Source organism: Chelonoidis abingdonii, chromosome 3 (genome assembly GCF_003597395.2).
Source record: "Chelonoidis abingdonii isolate Lonesome George chromosome 3, CheloAbing_2.0, whole genome shotgun sequence".
Taxonomy (NCBI): Eukaryota; Metazoa; Chordata; order Testudines; family Testudinidae; genus Chelonoidis; species Chelonoidis abingdonii.
The window spans coordinates 161522990-161541578 of NC_133771.1; the positions used below are offsets into that span (position 1 = coordinate 161522990).

Consider the following 18589-nt stretch of genomic DNA (forward strand, 5'->3'; position numbering starts at 1 on the left):
AGCACAGCGCTCTGCTAATACACCCAGATAATGTGAGCACCATGAAAGACACAAACTATCTTATTTATACAGATAAAAGAGCGGGAATTAGACAAAGGGACAAAGAAAGCAAAACCATAAAATTCACCTGGGGCACAGCATGCATATCCTACTTCCTTACTAACTCTTATCTATCTAAGGCTAATACTTCACCAATTGCCCTTAAATGGTGCAGTTGTTCTATGTTAATGTCTGTATTCCTGACACCTGGATTGCAGCATTCCACCAATTTTGCTTAAAGGTACAGACAGCATTTCTTTAATCTTTTCTATTTTTACAATATAATTAATTTTCCTTTCACAATGGCAAAAAGTAGGCAACGATATAGAACTCTTTCTGAGCAATTGTCAAAAACGTGACGCCCTCCCTGCCCCCCTGGTTTATTTTTGGTGGCAGTGCAGATCTTTTTCATATAGTTTTCTCTCTCCTGCCTTTGGTGGACAGGAAAGAAGGAACTTTTGATATATTGATCACTTCTAATTCATAGGTCACTGTTCTTATTTCTTCATCTGATAATTAGTATTGCTCTTAAACCTGTAGCCTCATCACCAAATTACTTGAATTTAATTTTGAGTCTTTTGGGACCGGACAGCATAAGGATTGCTAATAGGATGCAGAATTTCTCAGCTTTGCATAATCAGCTGACACTCATCACAGGTTGGTAGTGATCAAACTTATTACCATCTGATGGCTGTTCAGTAGCCTGTGTAAAATGAATTGCTGGCCAATCCCAGTTCCTTAGACACTTGTATTTGCATCATAAAATCTACCTTGCAGTTGGTAATAATTACTTCTGATTTTAGAGAGGGAAGAGGACTGAATGAGCATTGAGTGACATTTGAATCTTAGTAGTGATCATTTGAAATCAGGATTGAGGCATAAGTGCAGAGAAATTGCCAGTACAGCTTTGTCAATCTGCTGTTTTCAGTAGCCTTAAAAAGCTTTGCATCTTATTTAAGTGAATTTATCTTTTCTGTTTTTTGCTAAAAATAGGCCATTATTCTTAAAATAGATGTAAGTTTTGAGTAATCAACAGTATTTCTAGGGCTATTTTGAATAGAGCATTTGTATCTCAGTGTTTTTTAATATAATTTAGTTAACTGTTCTTATTTTTCTTCTGTATGTTGGTGATGGCATACATTTTGATTTGACATAATGCGATCACTTCTGGGTCAGGGAAATCCTGTCTTGGGTTTGGTTAATACACAGATTGTTATGTATAAATTAATCATATGCACAACAACTTGAGCATCTGTTAACTATTTTAAACACAAAATTTTAATATTAACCCTGGGTGAAAGTAATATTGAAATTCCAAATTCCAACTGTAGGCTTTTGGTGTGGCATTGAACTGAACAAACCTCACGGCAAGAATGATGGTTCAGTTGGAGGGGTCCAGTACTTCAGTTGTCTCCCCAGATATGGCATATTTGCCCCACCAAGCAGAGTGCAGAGGTGAGTATGATATTGTTTTATGTCTGTGTCACAAAACGTTTTCTCACTTCCTCTTCAATGAGAAATAAAATTCTGAACGAACTAAAGAGGAAAAACAATTATTCCTGCTGCTGGGGAGGTGGTAGATTCCCTTGGTTCTGAGACTAGGTTGCTGAAAGAGTACTATATGTCTCAGTACCAGTGCTATATAAACAGGAAGCATACCCAGGTGGCTGTTTCAGCAACCTCACAAATCTAAAAATATTTCATTCCATCCCACTGCCTCTATATCAAGTGATTAAATTTAGAGATGTAACTAATTCAGTAGGTGCTTTTGAAAGCTCTCATTTTTAGGGCCAAATCCTGATACTGTGAGCAGAATTCAAGTACAAGGATTCTGCCTGTGAATGCTACATAGCTTCCTGGTGGATATAGCTCTCACCAGTTGGATCACAGCCACTACCATTGGGCTTGGGGTAAGGAATACCAGAGATAACCCTGTGCTCTCTAGCCATGTGTGCTTTTGATCGGTGGATGAGTACAATGCCTGTGTCTAGTTACCATGACTGACATACCTATGCTCTTCTCCATTTCCCCTTTTTCTCCTCCTCCAGTCTTCTAGTATGGCAAACAATCACAGGACAATGCCCCCAGCATAAAAGATGATATATAGTTTCCCCATTGCTACCATTGGGTTATAACACGCAGAGGAATCAGCACTCTATCTTTAGCCTTTAGATGTTTGTGTGTGTGTGTATGAATGTGTATATATATCTATACATCATTTTCTGTTGCTGCATATGCTCTCAGGCAAACTTTCATTGTGCACCTTCAGTAAGACTAAAGATGTCTCCTCTGAGTTTTCTTTATCTTGAGCATACTGCCCCTTTTCTGTATCCGTAGATACACACATGCAACATTTTATATTACTAACTGTCTGTTGACAAAAGACTTTCTGTAGTAATGTATACAAGGCAGAAGAAAGGCCTCTGTGGGACTCTGAACTCTGCATTTAGTGACTTATGGACAACTAAAAGTTCAGTCTATTTAGGATGAAAATTTAACCAGGATGGTGGGGAGGATTCAACCCTAAATTAATCCAACATATTAAGCCTTTTGGAAAACCTTGCAACCGATCTTTAGCCAAAATAGCCCAGCAATATATTTCTTAAAGTTGAAATTAAACAATTTTAATTTGTGAGACTTAACCTATTATCTCACTTTAGGTTAACAGGTTCCTTAGACTCCCTCACAGAAGTTTCAACAGGTAAAATGAATCATTCTTTCCCAGGTAAGAATCTGAGATGTGGGTCTGGTTTTGTTTGGATAGCCTGTAGAATATTTCCAGAAATTGCAGCTTCCTGGACATGTCACCCAGGTTCTTTGAATGGCCAAAGCAAAACAGATTTTAGAGCAACCCAGATGCCTCAAGATGCATTGCTATTTGACTTCGCCCTCCTTTACTGACATTGACTGTCCAATCACTGTTTGCAAGCAGGATTGACGTTAGGAGACTGACATGCTGTCAGTTCCTTCAATTGCAGAAATGGAGGAAATAATTGCATCAGGTATTGGAATGTAACCCATCAATCCAGTGAATAAAAATGAATTTACTTCCTTGAACACTTCCTTTGGTCCCTGTTTATACATACTGAGATTTTATCTTGTACTAAAAACCCAGACAAAACCCTGGCTTCGGAATGGACTTACTGCAATAAATGGATATTTCCCCCTTTGTCTACTGTTGACTTAAAAAGTTGTTTTGTAAAGCTCTGTGTACTCTTTATGCACTCAGTTTTATTATCTAAAATACAAGGCACCTTGGCCCAACGGATAGGGTGCTAGGCTGGGACTCAGGAGCCAGGAGTTATTTTGCTGTCATGGCCCCAGACCTGCTGTGTGCCCTTGGGCAAGTAAACTTCCCCTCTTTCTGCATCTGTTTACGCTGTAAGCTCTTTGGGGCAGGAACTGTGCCGTAATATGTATTTCTACAGTGCTTGGCATGATAGGGCCCTGCGCTCAATTGCTACCATAGTACTTTTTACTGATGATGATTAAATTTCTTACCAAAAATTTTACCATCTAATACAAAAAAAACAAAACACTGGGCAGTGGTTCAGGCACAGAAGGAATTTTTGAGGAGATCAGAATAGGGATGATTCACAGATAATTTGGGTTTGATACAGAGCTAGCGAATTATTTATGAAAAATTGGCATTTTTTCTAAACATTTTTTGTGGAAGTTGTTTCAAAATTTTGAAATATTTATTTTTACCTACCCCTTGTTCCTCTTCCTTCTCAAAATTTTTGAACATTTCTTGATTCTTAGGGAATTTTTCACAACAAAATACTTACCATTTCCCATGCAGCTGTAGTTTGGAGTGGTGGGGAGGGTGCTTAGCAAACGAGATGGGAGCAAAGAAAGCGGTTGTGCACATTTTATTTTTAAATCAAGTAGCTTAGTCACCTTATTTGTTCACTTTCTCCTGTAGGTTTTAGACGAAGTTTAAGTACAACTTCTGCATCTTCACAGAAGGAGATAAACAGGAGAAACTCCTTTGTCAAGTGAGTGTTTGTTTAAATATGTATTAAAACTGGGCAGCTGTAGTTTAGAATCACTGGAAGAAAGCCCAGAACTTCCTTCTCTTGACACATGCTGGTAACTGCATTGAATGGTGTAGGTTCCTTTCGACTGACTTGTGTAATTTCCATTAATGCACAGAACCAGTTCATGCAGTCTTCTCTCAGACAAAACTCCCTCTGAGTTCTGGCTGAGAGGGAACAACTGCAGGGCCAGTCCTAGACGAAGTGAACCACTTGTGCATGTCCTTGAATCTTGTGCCACCAAAATAGAACAGGGAGTGAAAGTTTCAACTGTGAACTCTTCCAGCTCCGGTTGACAAACTATAGCTTAAAAGAAATATACCTAACGTGGAAAAAAATTGCATTCTGTCCTCTTTCCCTGGCGGCGTTTCACATTTTTGCTTGACTTGTTACTTTAGATTAACCTGGTATATTTGAAGCAATCTGATATTTTTAACATGGAATCTATTTTCTTCTTGGCTGTATATAATTAGATACATTGACACTTAGATTATGGATTTTAACAGTGGATTTTATTATCTTTCATTGTGTGTCTGTCCAGCATCCAAATGAAAATGATCTGTTTCTCATGTGGAGGTATAAATGAAGAGTGGGCTGTCGTTTTGTACATTTGATCATGTAGCTTTTGTTGAAACATAGTTTCTAGGGAGTTTTAGTCCTGGTTCTGCATTGCAAAGCACTATGGCCATGCACCATTTAAATTCATTTGTGGCTAACCACAGTGGACACAGCCAAATTTCTCAGTGTATTAACTATTTGTTCAGTTTTTGCACACTGAGCTTTCTGATTTCTGTTGCCATATGATGCTTAGACTTGCATAAGGAAGAAGGAACATGGGGACATTTCTATTTGAGAAGGAGAATTCTCTTCAGGAAGGGTACCTCACTGGATTCAGTGGAGAATTTGTGTTCTGTTCTAGTTCATCCATTATTCCAAGTATTTCTGTTTTTTTACACAATTCAATGTTGTATGTGTTAAGTTCAGCACTTTCTGTAACCAGCCTGTGCTATCTGATGTGTTTGTTACAACACAGTTTTGACGCATTAATACTGGCTGGCTCTGCTATGTTACAACTTCATTTGGCTAACCCAGGGGTCCCCAACGCGGTGCCTGCAGGTGCCATGGCGCCTGCCAGGGCGTCTGTGTGCCCACGTACTGGCCGACAGTTGAGCATCTGCCGAAATGCCACCTACAAGCAGCGTCATCCAGAGGTGTTGCCGCCAAAATGCCACCGATTTTCGGCGACATTTCAGCGGCGACGCCTCTGGATGCTGCTGCTTGTCAGCGGTATTTCAGCGATGACGCCTATTGATGTTGCCGCTTGTCGGCAGCATTTTGGTGGATGCTTGTCCGCCGCCATGGTCCTCTGTGGTTCGTGGTCTGGTGCCTGCCAGATGAAAAAGTTTGGGGACCACTGGGCTAACCTGTTCATAAGCACAGCAGTTTGTTTATGCCACTCTCTGTTAGTGATGCCATTGTCTATTATAAAGAAAAGGTTGATTTTAATATCAGGTATGTGAAAGGAGAACAGATTTTCAATATGTTATGATGTGCTGTCCCTATTTGTAAATAACTGCATACACATCCTACTATTGACATGGGATCTGAAGTAATCTATTAAAAAGGTAAATTAAAACGCCTTTCAAAAACATGTCAGTGCATAAGATAATCATAGGAAAAAAATTTGCTTGTGTGCTCTCAGAATGAAGCCTAATTTCTTTCTCTAACTAGATCTAGAAGCTCGATGCTGCGGCGTAGTTGGAGCAACACCACTACAACTAACACTGAGGGACCTGTGAAACTACATGAGGGTTCTCAGGTCCTTCTAACCAGCTCTAATGAGATGGGCACAATTAGGTACATTGGCCCTACTGACTTTGCACCAGGGATATGGGTTGGACTTGAACTCAGAAGTGCCAAGGGAAAGAATGATGGATCTGTGGGTGACAAGCGCTACTTCACCTGTAAGACAAACCATGGCGTCTTAGTTCGGCCTAGTAGAGTAACCTATCGTGGGATTAATGGAGCAAAACTTGTGGACGATATTTGTTGAACCAGAATGCTTACAACCTGTGCATCAAGTGTGAGTGCAATGAGATATAAGCATTAAACCACACACAATAATCCCAACATCATCTGCACGGAATGCTGACTGAAATTTTATCTAAAACTTGCTTTTTTTGGTAATGTATCTCTTCAGGCTCTAACAGTCTCAGAGTCATAATGAGGGGTGGAAATCATATACCTCTCTCTCCTCTTTTAACACAGTCTCTCCCTGTGAGTTTCTTGTAAAAGCATTCTGGGTTTGATACTATATTATTTGAATAATGTCCCACTCTGAGAAGGCCAGTAAGGCCAGTATATCTGATGTTCTTTTAAGTTGCTTTGTGATTCAGTGTATTTGGAAGGTTTTCTTCCATGTACTAATGAACTGATACATCATTCTCCTGCCTTTTCATAACAAAGGAGATTGTTAACTGAGTCACATTAGTCTGTGCAGTATTGGTCCCAGGATATTAGAGATAAGGGTGAGTGCCAGAATATATCTTTTATTGGACCAACTTCTGTTGGTGAGGAAGACAAGTTTTTGAGTATGCAGAACTCTTTTATTCTTCTTCTTCCCAGACCTGAAGAAGAGTGCTGTGTAGCTGGAAAGCTTTTCTCTCACCAACAGAAGTTCGTCTAGGGAAGGATATTCCTCCTCCACCTTGTTTCTCACATTAGTCTGTTTGCTAGACACTTTGTCCATCTGTCTGTGAGCTAGTAGTAATAAGCAGGAGACATTTCTCTTTTTTTATGAATGATAAAATACTTAATTGTTTCACAACTGATTTTAAAAAAAACCCATCCCAAAAAAATGCACACAAGGCTAATGGAAAAACTGTGATTGGAAGAATTTGCTGCTACCATGCTATGCCAGTGAACAGCATGAATGAAACAGAAAAAAGACTGTAAAAAGCACAACTACGCTGTTTCTGGTTTGCACTTTTCTCTGTGTGGATTTGTAAAAAGACAGCAGCATGCAAGAAGCACTTTTGAAAATACAATGCACTTTCATCTCTCTTCTCTGGAGAGCTTTCCCCTGCTGTTTGAAGAAATTCTTTTGTTTGCTGTTGCTGCAGGCTACAATCATCATGTTTCAAGGCATATAGATAGAACTTAGGTTCACCTCATGTAGTACTTGCATTACTAATATCTATGTCCTTTTTATGTACTGTCTGCAGGAAGTACTGTGCAGTATATGTATATTTTTAAAGCAAACATTATTCTGTTTTTACTTCCTTTGCATTTTATATATTTCTTCATTGTCCTTCAGAGCAGTTTCTTCTTTGCTACATTTGCCATTTATAAAATTCAAAAATTGCCTATGAATCTTTCTAGATGTAACATGGTAACACTTCTATTTTGATTATTTGGCTGCAACATGATTTGTCTCAGCCTTTCTAAATAAACTCTGTTTTTAGAATTTGTTTCATATACATCTTGAACAGCTAAAATACATAACATGTCTAGCATGTATTAATATCTTTTAGTGCAAGTATACAGGTTTCAAACAGTAAAATGGTTTGACACTTCTGAATGAGCTGTTTGTTGCATTTCACTTAGGTGAGAAATGTACAGTGCTTCAAATGACATTTGTAGTATCCTATTTTTAGACTGACTTTGTGCAGCTTATACAATGTATTTTAAATATGGCTATTTTTCCTGAACTATTAAAAAAGGCTGCATATTGTATTCTGATCTATGGAAGTTTTTAACTGAAGATAAAAATTGTAAATGTACACATTTTATTATAAACTGTCTAACTTATAGCTTTGTATTTGAAGTTAGCAAGGTTCTGAACGTCTGTATGTCGAACATCTGTTTCTTCCATGTTTTATATCTATAGGTATCTTTTTTCCCTGTAATTAACACAGTATTCATGGATCTTTGATTAATTAACACCCATTCTTTTAAAGATCATTTGCTTTTGGGGGAGTGTGTCACAAAATGATTGTCCTTTTTTTTCCTTACAAATTATGTAAATAGGACAGAGAAATGGCAACTCTAATATATAAACAGGTTTTATATCTTGATGCAGTTTATCATAGTTTATCATCTTGCTGTATGGTATAGAACTGCAAGCTGCCAAACAAAGTGTATACATCACTTAAAGTGGTCTTGTTTTTCTCTCCCTCCACCTGTTTTGGATAGTGCAATGTCTGAAGTAATGTCCTGGTGGCTTAGGTTATTTGTCCACTCTTTTCATTGCTAATGAGACTAATGTTCAGGTGCCATAGTTCACCTGTGCAAAGGCACAGCTGCTCCTGGTGCCCACTGTTGGAGGGCCTCGCTTTCCTGTTCTCTGTGCCAAAATGATCAGCAGGGGCACAGTTAATCTCTCTGCAGTGTCAAGGCTGAAGGCTAGTGATGACAGGAAGACTGAGATCGAACCTAGCTCTGTGACTTTTAGGTATGTCACTTGTGCTCTATTGTGCTCTATTTCCCAGTCTACAATCAGAGGAGGATATTTAACCTTTTTCTAAAGCAATAGGAAATCTTCAGCCAGAAGCTCTCCCGTGGTATACAAGTGTCAGTTATGACTCTGATGGGTCCTATATGACCTTGAGTGAGTCATTAACCTCACTCATCTTTATCTGGTGAGCGTGAATAGCTTTTTTTACACAACTTTCAGTCCTGTTGCAGCTAGGAAAATAACACCATGAACTTTAAAACACATTTACTTTGCTAAATAGCCACTGCAGCTAGTCTGCAAGGAGATTAACAGGACTTGCTCCGAATTTCAGGTAGGAGTTGAAATATTAGTGAAGTTACTTCTAAGCCTAGTGATGACAATAGTTCATCCTTCTCTTACAAGCCAGGGGTGATGAACTGATGTTGAGATGATGACGGCAGAGATTTCAATATATAACCCAACAGCTGGAGTTAGTTTGTCATTTTATTTATCTTCATGCGGTTTGGTTCACTACATGTGTTTACAATACAAATACACTAGTCAATACAAAATACTCAATGACCATATATTAGTATGTCTTTTAATATCCCTGAAGTGCGTAGACCCTTCCTTTACACATAGTGTTGCATAAGCTGCTGTACCTGTGATAGACATTCTAATGAAGCAGGGTTACAGACCAGAAAAGCTGGAGGCAGATACACTCCTTTGAGGAATATGGGGTAGGCAACATGTGATGTCTTTTATCCCTGTAAAGGATTTTTATATTATTAGTTTTCCAAGATTTTTTTTTTTTTTTTACACTAAGCTAATGGTTTCAGCTCCATGACCAGACTTGCAAAAAATCAAACTCTTCTTAACAGACAATAAACTAATCCTGTCATGCATTGTAGAAATGAGACCACAGAGGTTTGTGACAATGCACTACCTTTGCCTAGACATAGCAAGGGAAGCGGATGATGCTACAGGTGGATGTGCCACTTGATGGCTTCAGCCACTAATGAACCAGTCACCATTTTTAAACTGAAATTAGCTACCTGAAACAAAGTGTGGGGCCTCCAGTAAACTTGCCAATGAGCTCCCTGCCACTCCCAGCAGGAAGTGGAGCAACCTAAATGCAGATGAAGGCCATTACCCTGTGCTTTCTGGCCCATGTCGTCCTCTCACACTGCCATAGCCCCTTCCTCTCCCTGTTTGTTGTAATGCACATTATTGCTGTCTGAACCTACAACTCTAATGTGGTACATGGGTCCTGTCAGGAGAAAAGGGGTGGGGGCAGGGGTAGGCTCAGCAGGAATCTTCTCATTCCCCCTTACACACACACACACTAGCACCCATCTAGAACTTACTGAAATTCTAGGCAGTAGTGGTTTCTTGTAGGTCTAGTCCACACGGGCTTTAGCCAGTTTGTGTTAAACGTCCTACAGCAATGCTGTAGTTATGGTTCCATCAGCCTATGTGTCTGATAGGCTGTCATGCTACCCACATTTCACTGTAGCATAAAGGTAGCTACATATGATATCCAAACAAAGACATTTACAATGAGATAGTTTATAGTAGAATCACAAGGCCCACACTGGGGGAAATACATGTACACTATGTACATGAACATTTTATATAACTAACTGTTACATCCTGACTGACTGAAAATATTGGTTCTGGACAATAGTTTGTTACAAGCGTAAAGTAGCTTCTAGTGTGTTAGATGGGACTCCTTGGAGACATGATGTACTCCAATCGTGAGCTCACATGATCAAGCATTTAAAACTGAGCCTGCTTGAAGCAAGCCCTCATTTCCCCCCTCTGCATACAATCCCCCCACTCATGCAGTGGGACAAGTCTGCTTCTGTTACTGGTATACTGCTGGAGTAACCAATGAAAAGACTGTGGAATTATGCTGATCCTGCAGCATTAGGCTTATGAACACTGAATAGTGTCAGATCCTCTAAGGGAGACTTGGTGGGGTGGGAGGGGGGAATAGCTAAAATAAAAGAAAGATTTTGATGCATATTCAGGTTTTGTTTGTTTGTTTTTTAACAATCAGTGCACGACCCTGCACATGCTGAACTCAACTCTCCATCTGCTGTTTTTCATCCCATTCACGTGTTCTGCTAACTTCATCCCGCCTCCCTTGTAGTTGTGGGGTGCCAAACCAGGCTGCTAAGTTACCCTTCTCACCTGCTAGGAAAGAACTTCTTACGCATGTCCTGAGCCATTGCATTTTTAATTTCTTGTCCGAACTGATTTCTGCAGATCATGTCACAAAGCAGAGCAGTGATAATCCAAGTGAAGCAGAGCTATTACCACACCATCTTGCAACCCCTTTAGACAAGACTATTTGCATTAAAAATTTAAAGAGAACAGGCACTGTGCAATACTGGGAGTGTGAAATGCTATTTTAGCCACAAAGCAAACAGGCAGAAGTTTCCTTTCATTACCCCACTACTGGGGTTAGTGTGCAGGGCTTAAAGCCCTGCTCCTGCAAACACGCTGGCAGTGAGACTACAGAGCGGCTTGCAGTGGGTTTAAAAGCATGAATGCAACTCTCTGCCTTGGGGGGGGGGGGGGGGGGTAATTTGTAGCACAGGGCAGAATGTGAACCACACCATGCTAGGCTGGAGGTCACTGTGCCAGCATACTGAATGGCACACAAGGGCTCCCAAAGAAGGTGATGTGGTAAATGTCTTTATACTCACTGGAACAGAGAACTAGGGCAATGCTGAGTTTTCACTAACCCAGCAAGGGGATGGGATGAGATTTTTGTATTAGAAATAAGCGACAACTCCATGTTCTGAACTCTTCCAGGAGAAGTATGTCAGGCGCTGAATTCAGACCTACCTCTGTGGTTCCATAGCTGCACTGGCTCCAACACTACAAAAGCAGCTCATTTCTGGCCCTGTGGATGTGTCTGAAACTGATTATGCAAGATGATGGAACCTCATGAGAAATGCCGACTCAGATTTCTGACATTTGGGCTGAAATCTCATCTTAAAATCTTGCTCCACACCATTCAACCTCAACTCTAAACCTAGTCTTGATTCAACAGATCCTAAGCCTAGTGCGACGCTGCACACCACTGTCCTAGCCCAAAGCACTTTGCACAGAGGCTATCAAAAGGAAGATTTCATTAGAACTAGCTGAGGTTTGTGCCTTTTTGAAGATCTCATCCTACACTACAGCCTCGCCAAGTATGGGAGAAGAAAATATTGTCAGCAAATCTGAATTACAATTCCCCATTTTCCACTGACCAAAACATGCTGTTCATGTGAGCCAGCTGTAAATAGTAGTAATGGTTTTAGCTCTCATTGTGAGACTCACACATATAAGGTGACCCCTCTCACAGTAAAATTATAGATGCACACCACAAGCCAGAGGCAGAAAAGCCATCAGTATGTCTCCATGCTCTCCTCGTGACTGGGGAGGAGGAAAAAATGCTACCCAGGCATCTGTTCATCTTCCTTTGCTGATGATGTTAAGGGGTCTTTTAAAAAAAACGCTACTTTTAACAGCAGCAATTGGAAAACTAACAATAACTCGAGTTGCAGGGTCAGGCAGTCCCAAGTCTGTAGATCAATATGCTTGAAACTGACAGTCACAGGTTATTAAGATTTCAGATATGCCTCCTTTAAGACCATACAACTAGGCAGACTAGGTTCTGCCCTCAGCTATACATGCTGGTAAAGCAGTGAAAACTCAGAGCGGTTTCTTGCCTTGAAAGGAGTGAGAGAAAGCAAAAAGCTTTCCCTTGGGATCTGCTTGAAAAAAAAAAATCATCATCTGGACCCTTTGTGAAAAAAGGAAAAGAAAGCTGAAATGTCTAAAGAAAATTTCAGTTCCACAGGGATAATATTGCAGTGCAACCAGCCTTGATGGTACACAGTAAAGCTCAGTCATTGTTCTCCCATGGAACACATTGTCTCCTGAGACAGTAGAAGAGTTCTTCACTTCTTGTAGTAGCAAGAGTAGTGTGAATGCAACAGTGCTAAGCTAGATGGAATGGCAGCCCTGTTCCGGTGTCTGTAAGCAAGTCACCGAGAGGATTAGACACCCCAGTACGTTTATAACTCACAACTATCCTTTTACCTCAAGTGGAAGAGGCCTCTGTATTTGCCACAGACAGTCCTGAGTTCTGGCCCCCACTACAGCCATGAAATCCATGCAGCCATGACATGCAACATACCAGTGGCAGATGAGTGACGTCCAAAGCACCCACAGAATCATTACAGTTCACAACTCAGACCTGCTAACATAAGCCTCATTAAAAAAAAATAGAAAGTTTGATACACAATTCAACATTACGCTACTAAGACGTCAGCATTATTTACCAGAGGGGTGGGGGAAGGCAGAGCAGAGACAAGAACTTCATTTTAAAGATGAGGCTCCCAGGTCATAGTCCTCAGCTTTGGATCCTTTTCTGACACCCCAAAGCCTGGGGTGTTTTGATCTGGGGCTCTGGTTTCTTTCGTTAGAGATTTTACTGCAAAGTTTGGATCCAGGACTGGATGCTGAACCACTCCTCCAAAGTTAAAGTCTTGGATGCAGACCCATCTTGTCTATATTCCTTTGCTGCTACTCCGATAGACCTAGTTCTATAGAAATAGGCACCGTATATTTTAGCCAGCACTGCTGCTTCAGCAGCCCCAGCGGAGTATATTGTAAATTATTAACGTATATGTTTACGAGGAACTCAATTCTTATATGTATATTGTAACAACACCCGCTGCATGCACAAGGTGTACAGAAAGCAGCAGTGCAGCTTTGGGTTTTTAACGGACTAGCATACAAGAATTCGGTTAAAGGAACAAGGGTAATGAACTCGTGAAATGCAGACACTGCCTAGAATCCAGATGGGGGTCCAAAGTCAAGCCTTCTGGTTGGAGTCGTTAGTAAAGGGCATTTCAGACCTTTGTATTTCCATCTACTGGTGCCTTCTCACTGTAAAGGCCTTTTTAACTTCTCTCTCACACAAGACTGGCCCTGTAAAATTCCACCTGAATTCCATTGAACAACAAGAAATTCTTGTAGAACACGGTGCTTCCTTTCTGTAGCACATAAAGAATTTTAAAGGGCCAGTGCCATCCTTGGCTTTGGGTCTGAAAAAAATATAAATCATCCTCCTTTTGCACTTCATTCTCTTCCTCTACAGTTAGTTAACTTCCCATCTTACTCAAACCAAACAGTGTGACTGGCATTTTTCCATTGCCCTGCCAATGATACCGTAATTACTGCTGGTGCAGACTACGTTACAGCTGTAATGCAACTTGGGAATGTTCTCTGGTGTCTTCATTCAAAAGGTGTTTTATCTTTTTTGTTTTGAATAAATGCTTCTTTCCCAAGCCACCTCAAACCTCTGCCATCCATAGGGGATTTCAAGTGTCCCATTCCACAGCAACCAGCAGCTTGGCAAGGAAAACCCCAAACATGAAATACTCAAGCAGCGAAGCCTGACCTTACATTTAAGCGGCGCATACACAATTGAGAAGAAGCGCACAGGGAAGGGCACGACACGACAATGACCATGCATATAAGTTTATGCAACTGAAAGCTGGGCCTTGCAGTTAATGTTAATATCCCCCCTTTCTCATAGTAGTAGTAGAAGCTCCGATGAGTTGAAGCTTCTTGGGTTATCTGAAAATACAGCTTCAAAGCGTGGCACTTTAGAGCTAGTTGGCACAGAATGAAAATTAGCGCTGTCTGCTCTCTCTCGATGACAAGGACAACACTCTCCAAGCTCAAGAGCCACACAGAATGAGAATCAAGAGTGCAGAGGGCCCTCAAGGCCCCTGACGGGCTACGTGGCTCTTGTTTCTATGGACAGAGTCCTCATAATTGCTAGCGCAAGGTGGGGCAGAGGCTTCCAGGGGTAAGCCCTGCTGTTGGTATCCATAGCTGACATTGCCACAGGGGAAGTGGCGGAGCCTAAAGAGAGGCACTTCCTTCACACTGGCTGTTAGTGAAGATGGTTCTAAGAGCAGAGAGGAGCCTGGCAGCCTGTTAGTCACAATGCCGGGCCCCACAGTACAGTTTCCTTCGTGCCCCAAATTCTCCCTCTCGGACACCTCTTTCTCCAGCAGAGAACTGTTTTTGACGACAGGCTTCTCTGCAAACCAGGAGCCATATGTTGGATTCCAGAGATTGGTGGGCTTATTTCTGGACCCTCTGCCTTTCTGGAGGTCAGAAGCCGGGGTGGACTGTGCATAAGCCATGTTGATGTGTCCCCCTTCCAGGGCTGATTGCACATGAACAGGAACCGGAGGCTCGGGGGCTGCCACTTTTGCCAAAGGTTTTCCAGCTGTGACGGCTGAAGGCAGAGGGGGTGGAGAAGGCAGGGCCTGCTTGTCACCCTCTTTCTTTTGGTGTGGGGAGACCATCAGAGGAGGGATTGCTTTAGGGTCCTCTGGGCGCATTGGAACCTTCTCCTCCTCCTCAATGGATGGGCCATATTCCACAGGTAAAGCAGTGGTGATGACATCAGGATCCTAGAGGGGAGAACAATGAGATTCTTTCAATTGCTTTTGCCACTGCTGATATTCAGGCATTGTTGCCAGTTGCCTTCTGTTTATAATAATTGTCCTGTATCCAAAGAGCATCTTTTGCCACAGAGGAGCCCAAACTTTATAAAAGGAATCCCAGGGAAATGCAACTACCACTGGGGTGGAACGTGACACCTTTTTTACCAGCATTGAGAAACACGGCACATTAGTGAAGAAGACTTCCCATGTGCAGCTGAAACTGCAAGGACAATGTTGGGATGATACAGATTGGAACACAGAGTTCATAACATTCTCTTATAATGCAGAAGCGGTTACAGCTGTGAAAATGTAGCAGCAATGTGGTGCAGGGTGGGGACTCTAGGCATGCAGGGTAACATTTTCAAAAGCACCTAAGCCACTTAGGAGCATATGCCTCACTGGAGTCGGGCTCCTAAGTAGTTTTGGCATTTCAATGGGACTTAAGCACTTTTGAAAATGTTACCCAGAAAGCCGTAAAAGTGTGGGAAGCTGGTCAACTGCTTACTAGTAATAGACTACCAAAAAAACAAACACAAAACCTGGAGTTGACATCTCCACCTGAGGATCTAAAAGTACCTTTTAATGGATTAAACCTCACAGTGTTTCCTCTAATTTTACCCACCCACGTGCAGAATGAATTTTGTTATGTGCACCAATATGAAAGCAATGTGTGGCAGGGGTGGGGCCAAAGGTTTGCAGTGTGGGAGAGGCCTCCAGGCTGGGGCAGGGGGCTAGGGTGTGGGAGGGGGTGGGTGAGGGTTCCGGCTGGGGGTGTAGGCTCTGGGATGGGGCCGGAAATGAGAGGTTTGGGTTTGCCCCGGAGCTGTGGCAGGGAGAGAGGACTCCTCCCAGCCCTCTCCTGCTGCAGCAGCTCCAGTGCCAGAGCTGGAGGAGAGGCATCTTGCCCCGCCATGGCGCCGGAGTGGGAGGGAGAGTTGTCTCTCCCCGCCGCAGCCCCGGAGTTGGGACAGAGAGGCGTCTCGGGCCGGGGAAGAGGCGTCTCTCCCCAGCGCAGCCCCGGAGTTGGGAAGGAGAGGCGTCTCTCCCCACTGCAGCCCAAGGGCTGGGGGACAGAGATGTCTCTACTTGCCATGCCACAGCCCTGGGGCTGGAGGAGTCGCCACAGCTCTGAATGCCTCAAGCTTCCCTATCACCACCTCCCACCTCACCCCACTGCCCCCACCTACTCCCTAGTCCCCATCTCACCTCACTGCCATCTCTGAGGCCCACCTGTGTGGAATGTGCATGCCTGTGTGGCTCTGCCAATTAAGTGTGCGGTCTTTGATGGCCTCTTGCGTGGCTGTGCGCCTTAGAGGGAACGTAGCTCACAACACCCCAGTGGGTGGATCAGTACCAGCCCTATTTTACACATGGGGAAACTGAAGCTCAGTGTGGTGAAATGACGTGCTGTCTGGTCTGTGCAGGTCTGTGCCATAGTTTGCAAGCCAACATTTTCCTGACTGCTTCATTTGCAAGACCACTAGACTAGAAGAGCTGGGTTAATGAGCTGTGTACTAAAAAGGGAAATCAGGTTCAGACCAGGAGACCCAACCCAATCCCTCCGCCTGACCTTAATGCTCCTAGCTCCTACAGCACTGCAGTCCCCAATTGTCTTCTCCAAATGGGCCAGGTCCAAGGCCCTAAAACACATGAGGCTAGAGATGGGCTCAAGTTAAGAAATGTAATCAGATTCTAGATCCAGACTGCCCCAGAGTTCATCACTGCATCCAGTGTTCCAGTTCAGATCCATCTTGGCTCTAACCAAGAAATTTCAGTCTGGATCCAAACCTCTCCACAATTCAAGGGGTCTACTGGAATTGGTGCCCTGGGTCAGATCCATCCCTGCTCAGTACTGGTCAATGTCTTAAGAATTAAAATGTGCAAAGTGGCTGTTATCTGGCAATCCCCTTGCAGCATAGCGAGGGAAGAAAGGAGTGCAAGTGCTAGAGTGCAACCTGGTGGACTGGCTCAGGCCTTTGGCTTGCTGGGGAACTGTACCTTGATGTAGAAACAGCAATCACAGAGTTGCTATACCTGTGTACGGCCTCTCCTATGTGGGGTGTGTGCATGGGCAGTGAGGAGCACCCTCTCTTTGGGCAGTGAGATGGAAACGTGTTTCTGAAGGGCAGAGAGGATCCATCACCTCAGTTTACTACATGACTCTGATTTCAGGCTAACACAACATGTGCGTTTAGAGCTCACTGCAGTAGTGCAGTACTGCCCACTGGGTGTCTTATGCTGAAAGATGAGAGAACAAATACCTGGGTGCAATATTCAATCCTCTCCAGTATTATGGCAAAGTTTGGCCTGTCTTCAGGCTGGTGCTGCCAGCACTGGGTCATTATACGATACCTACAACAGCAGAAAGAGAGAAAATCATGAAAAGCAGGAAGGCAAAAGGAAGATGCGTTTGGTAGTTAATGGACTTCAGTTCACCATGGTCCATTAGTACCCACCAGCCCACCAAGTGTTCATTGTCACCTTCCACGATTAGTGAAAAAGTCCATCCTGCTGTGGGTTCAAGTGTAGGGTCCTACACCACTCTCTGTCTGCATGCAGACAGTGCACCTCAAGGGCCAAATATATCCTTAAACGCTGCTGTTAAGAACATGTCGTGAAATTGACATCAGGCCTTTGCTACATATGGGGAAGACCTAACAAAGTGACTATTTCTATCCAATCCCCTCCTCATTTCCCACACACTTGAAACATTATGTGTGGTATTGGGGGGAAAAACACCTCTACGGAGAGGGAAGCTGCTCCAACTCCCATTTAGAAATCAAACTGATAAGAATGGGGGTATGCACTCAAAGAAGTGGGTTGGGAATTCCCAAACGGATGCCTTGCCAGGAGTCTCTTCTACCGTACATCCTTTGATAACATTCCTTCCAAACCATGATGTTCCTTTTCCGCACAGCCTCAGGTGGGCCATTCAGTTGAAGACAGGATGTTACCTGATGTTGTCATATGCTGCCCTTGGTGGCTGGTCAGGGAAGCATTGCCTTGAGAAACTAAACTGGAAGTCGCTGCATTGCAAGAACTCTAGTGATAATTGTGTGCTACTTTTTATTCCAGAGGGTCCCAACACTATTGAACTGATTTTCAAAGGCACTGAGCCCCTACAGCATATTTGAAAATCAGGCCATCCAGGTAGATGGACTGCTTCACTCGCCACTTATGGGGTGGAATCCTGCGACACTTCAGAAAAATGACCTAGCCCCCACTGAAACCACACAGGGAATTTACTGTAGGCAGGTTAGAACCTAATTAATTGAGCCAAGGCTTTGCTACTTGTGAGCAACACCAGGGATCTTTAGTGGCCACAGGTGGTCACAAAAGACAGTTACTCACCTTTGTAACTGTTGTTCTTCGAGATGTGTTGCTCATATCCATTCCAGTTAGGTGTACGCGCCGCGCGTGCACGCTCATCGGAAGGCTTTTACCCTAGCAACTCCAGCGGGCCGGCAGGTCGCCCCCTAGAGTGGCGCCGCCATGGCGGCTGATGTATACCCCTGCCGGCCCGCCCGCTCCCCAGTTCCTTCTTGCCG

At 42.9% G+C, this 18589-nt stretch overlaps 2 protein-coding genes across 6 annotated transcripts in view; one reads left to right on the forward strand and one right to left on the reverse strand.

The window, feature by feature from the left end:
• Positions 1-8231, forward strand: part of CLIP4 (CAP-Gly domain containing linker protein family member 4) — a 61709-nt gene extending 53478 nt beyond the window's left edge. For all 5 annotated transcript variants that reach the window (XM_075064278.1, XM_032774837.2, XM_032774839.2 and 2 more), the window contains 4 exons: positions 1371-1494; positions 2700-2764; positions 3965-4037; positions 5808-8231. In XM_075064278.1, coding sequence (XP_074920379.1) covers positions 1371-1494; positions 2700-2764; positions 3965-4037; positions 5808-6129 — 584 coding nt within the window. In that variant the 3' untranslated portion in view covers positions 6130-8231. The remainder of the gene's footprint in view (positions 1-1370; positions 1495-2699; positions 2765-3964; positions 4038-5807) is intronic.
• Positions 8232-13690: 5459 nt separating this feature from the next.
• ALK (ALK receptor tyrosine kinase) overlaps positions 13691-18589 on the reverse strand; it is a 635008-nt gene continuing 630109 nt past the window's right edge. Inside the window, exons 28-29 of the mRNA XM_075064275.1 lie at positions 17303-17393; positions 13691-15008 (exon numbers count right to left, since the gene is read on the reverse strand). Of these exons, the coding sequence (XP_074920376.1) occupies positions 14304-15008; positions 17303-17393 (796 nt within the window). The 3' untranslated portion in view covers positions 13691-14303. The remainder of the gene's footprint in view (positions 15009-17302; positions 17394-18589) is intronic.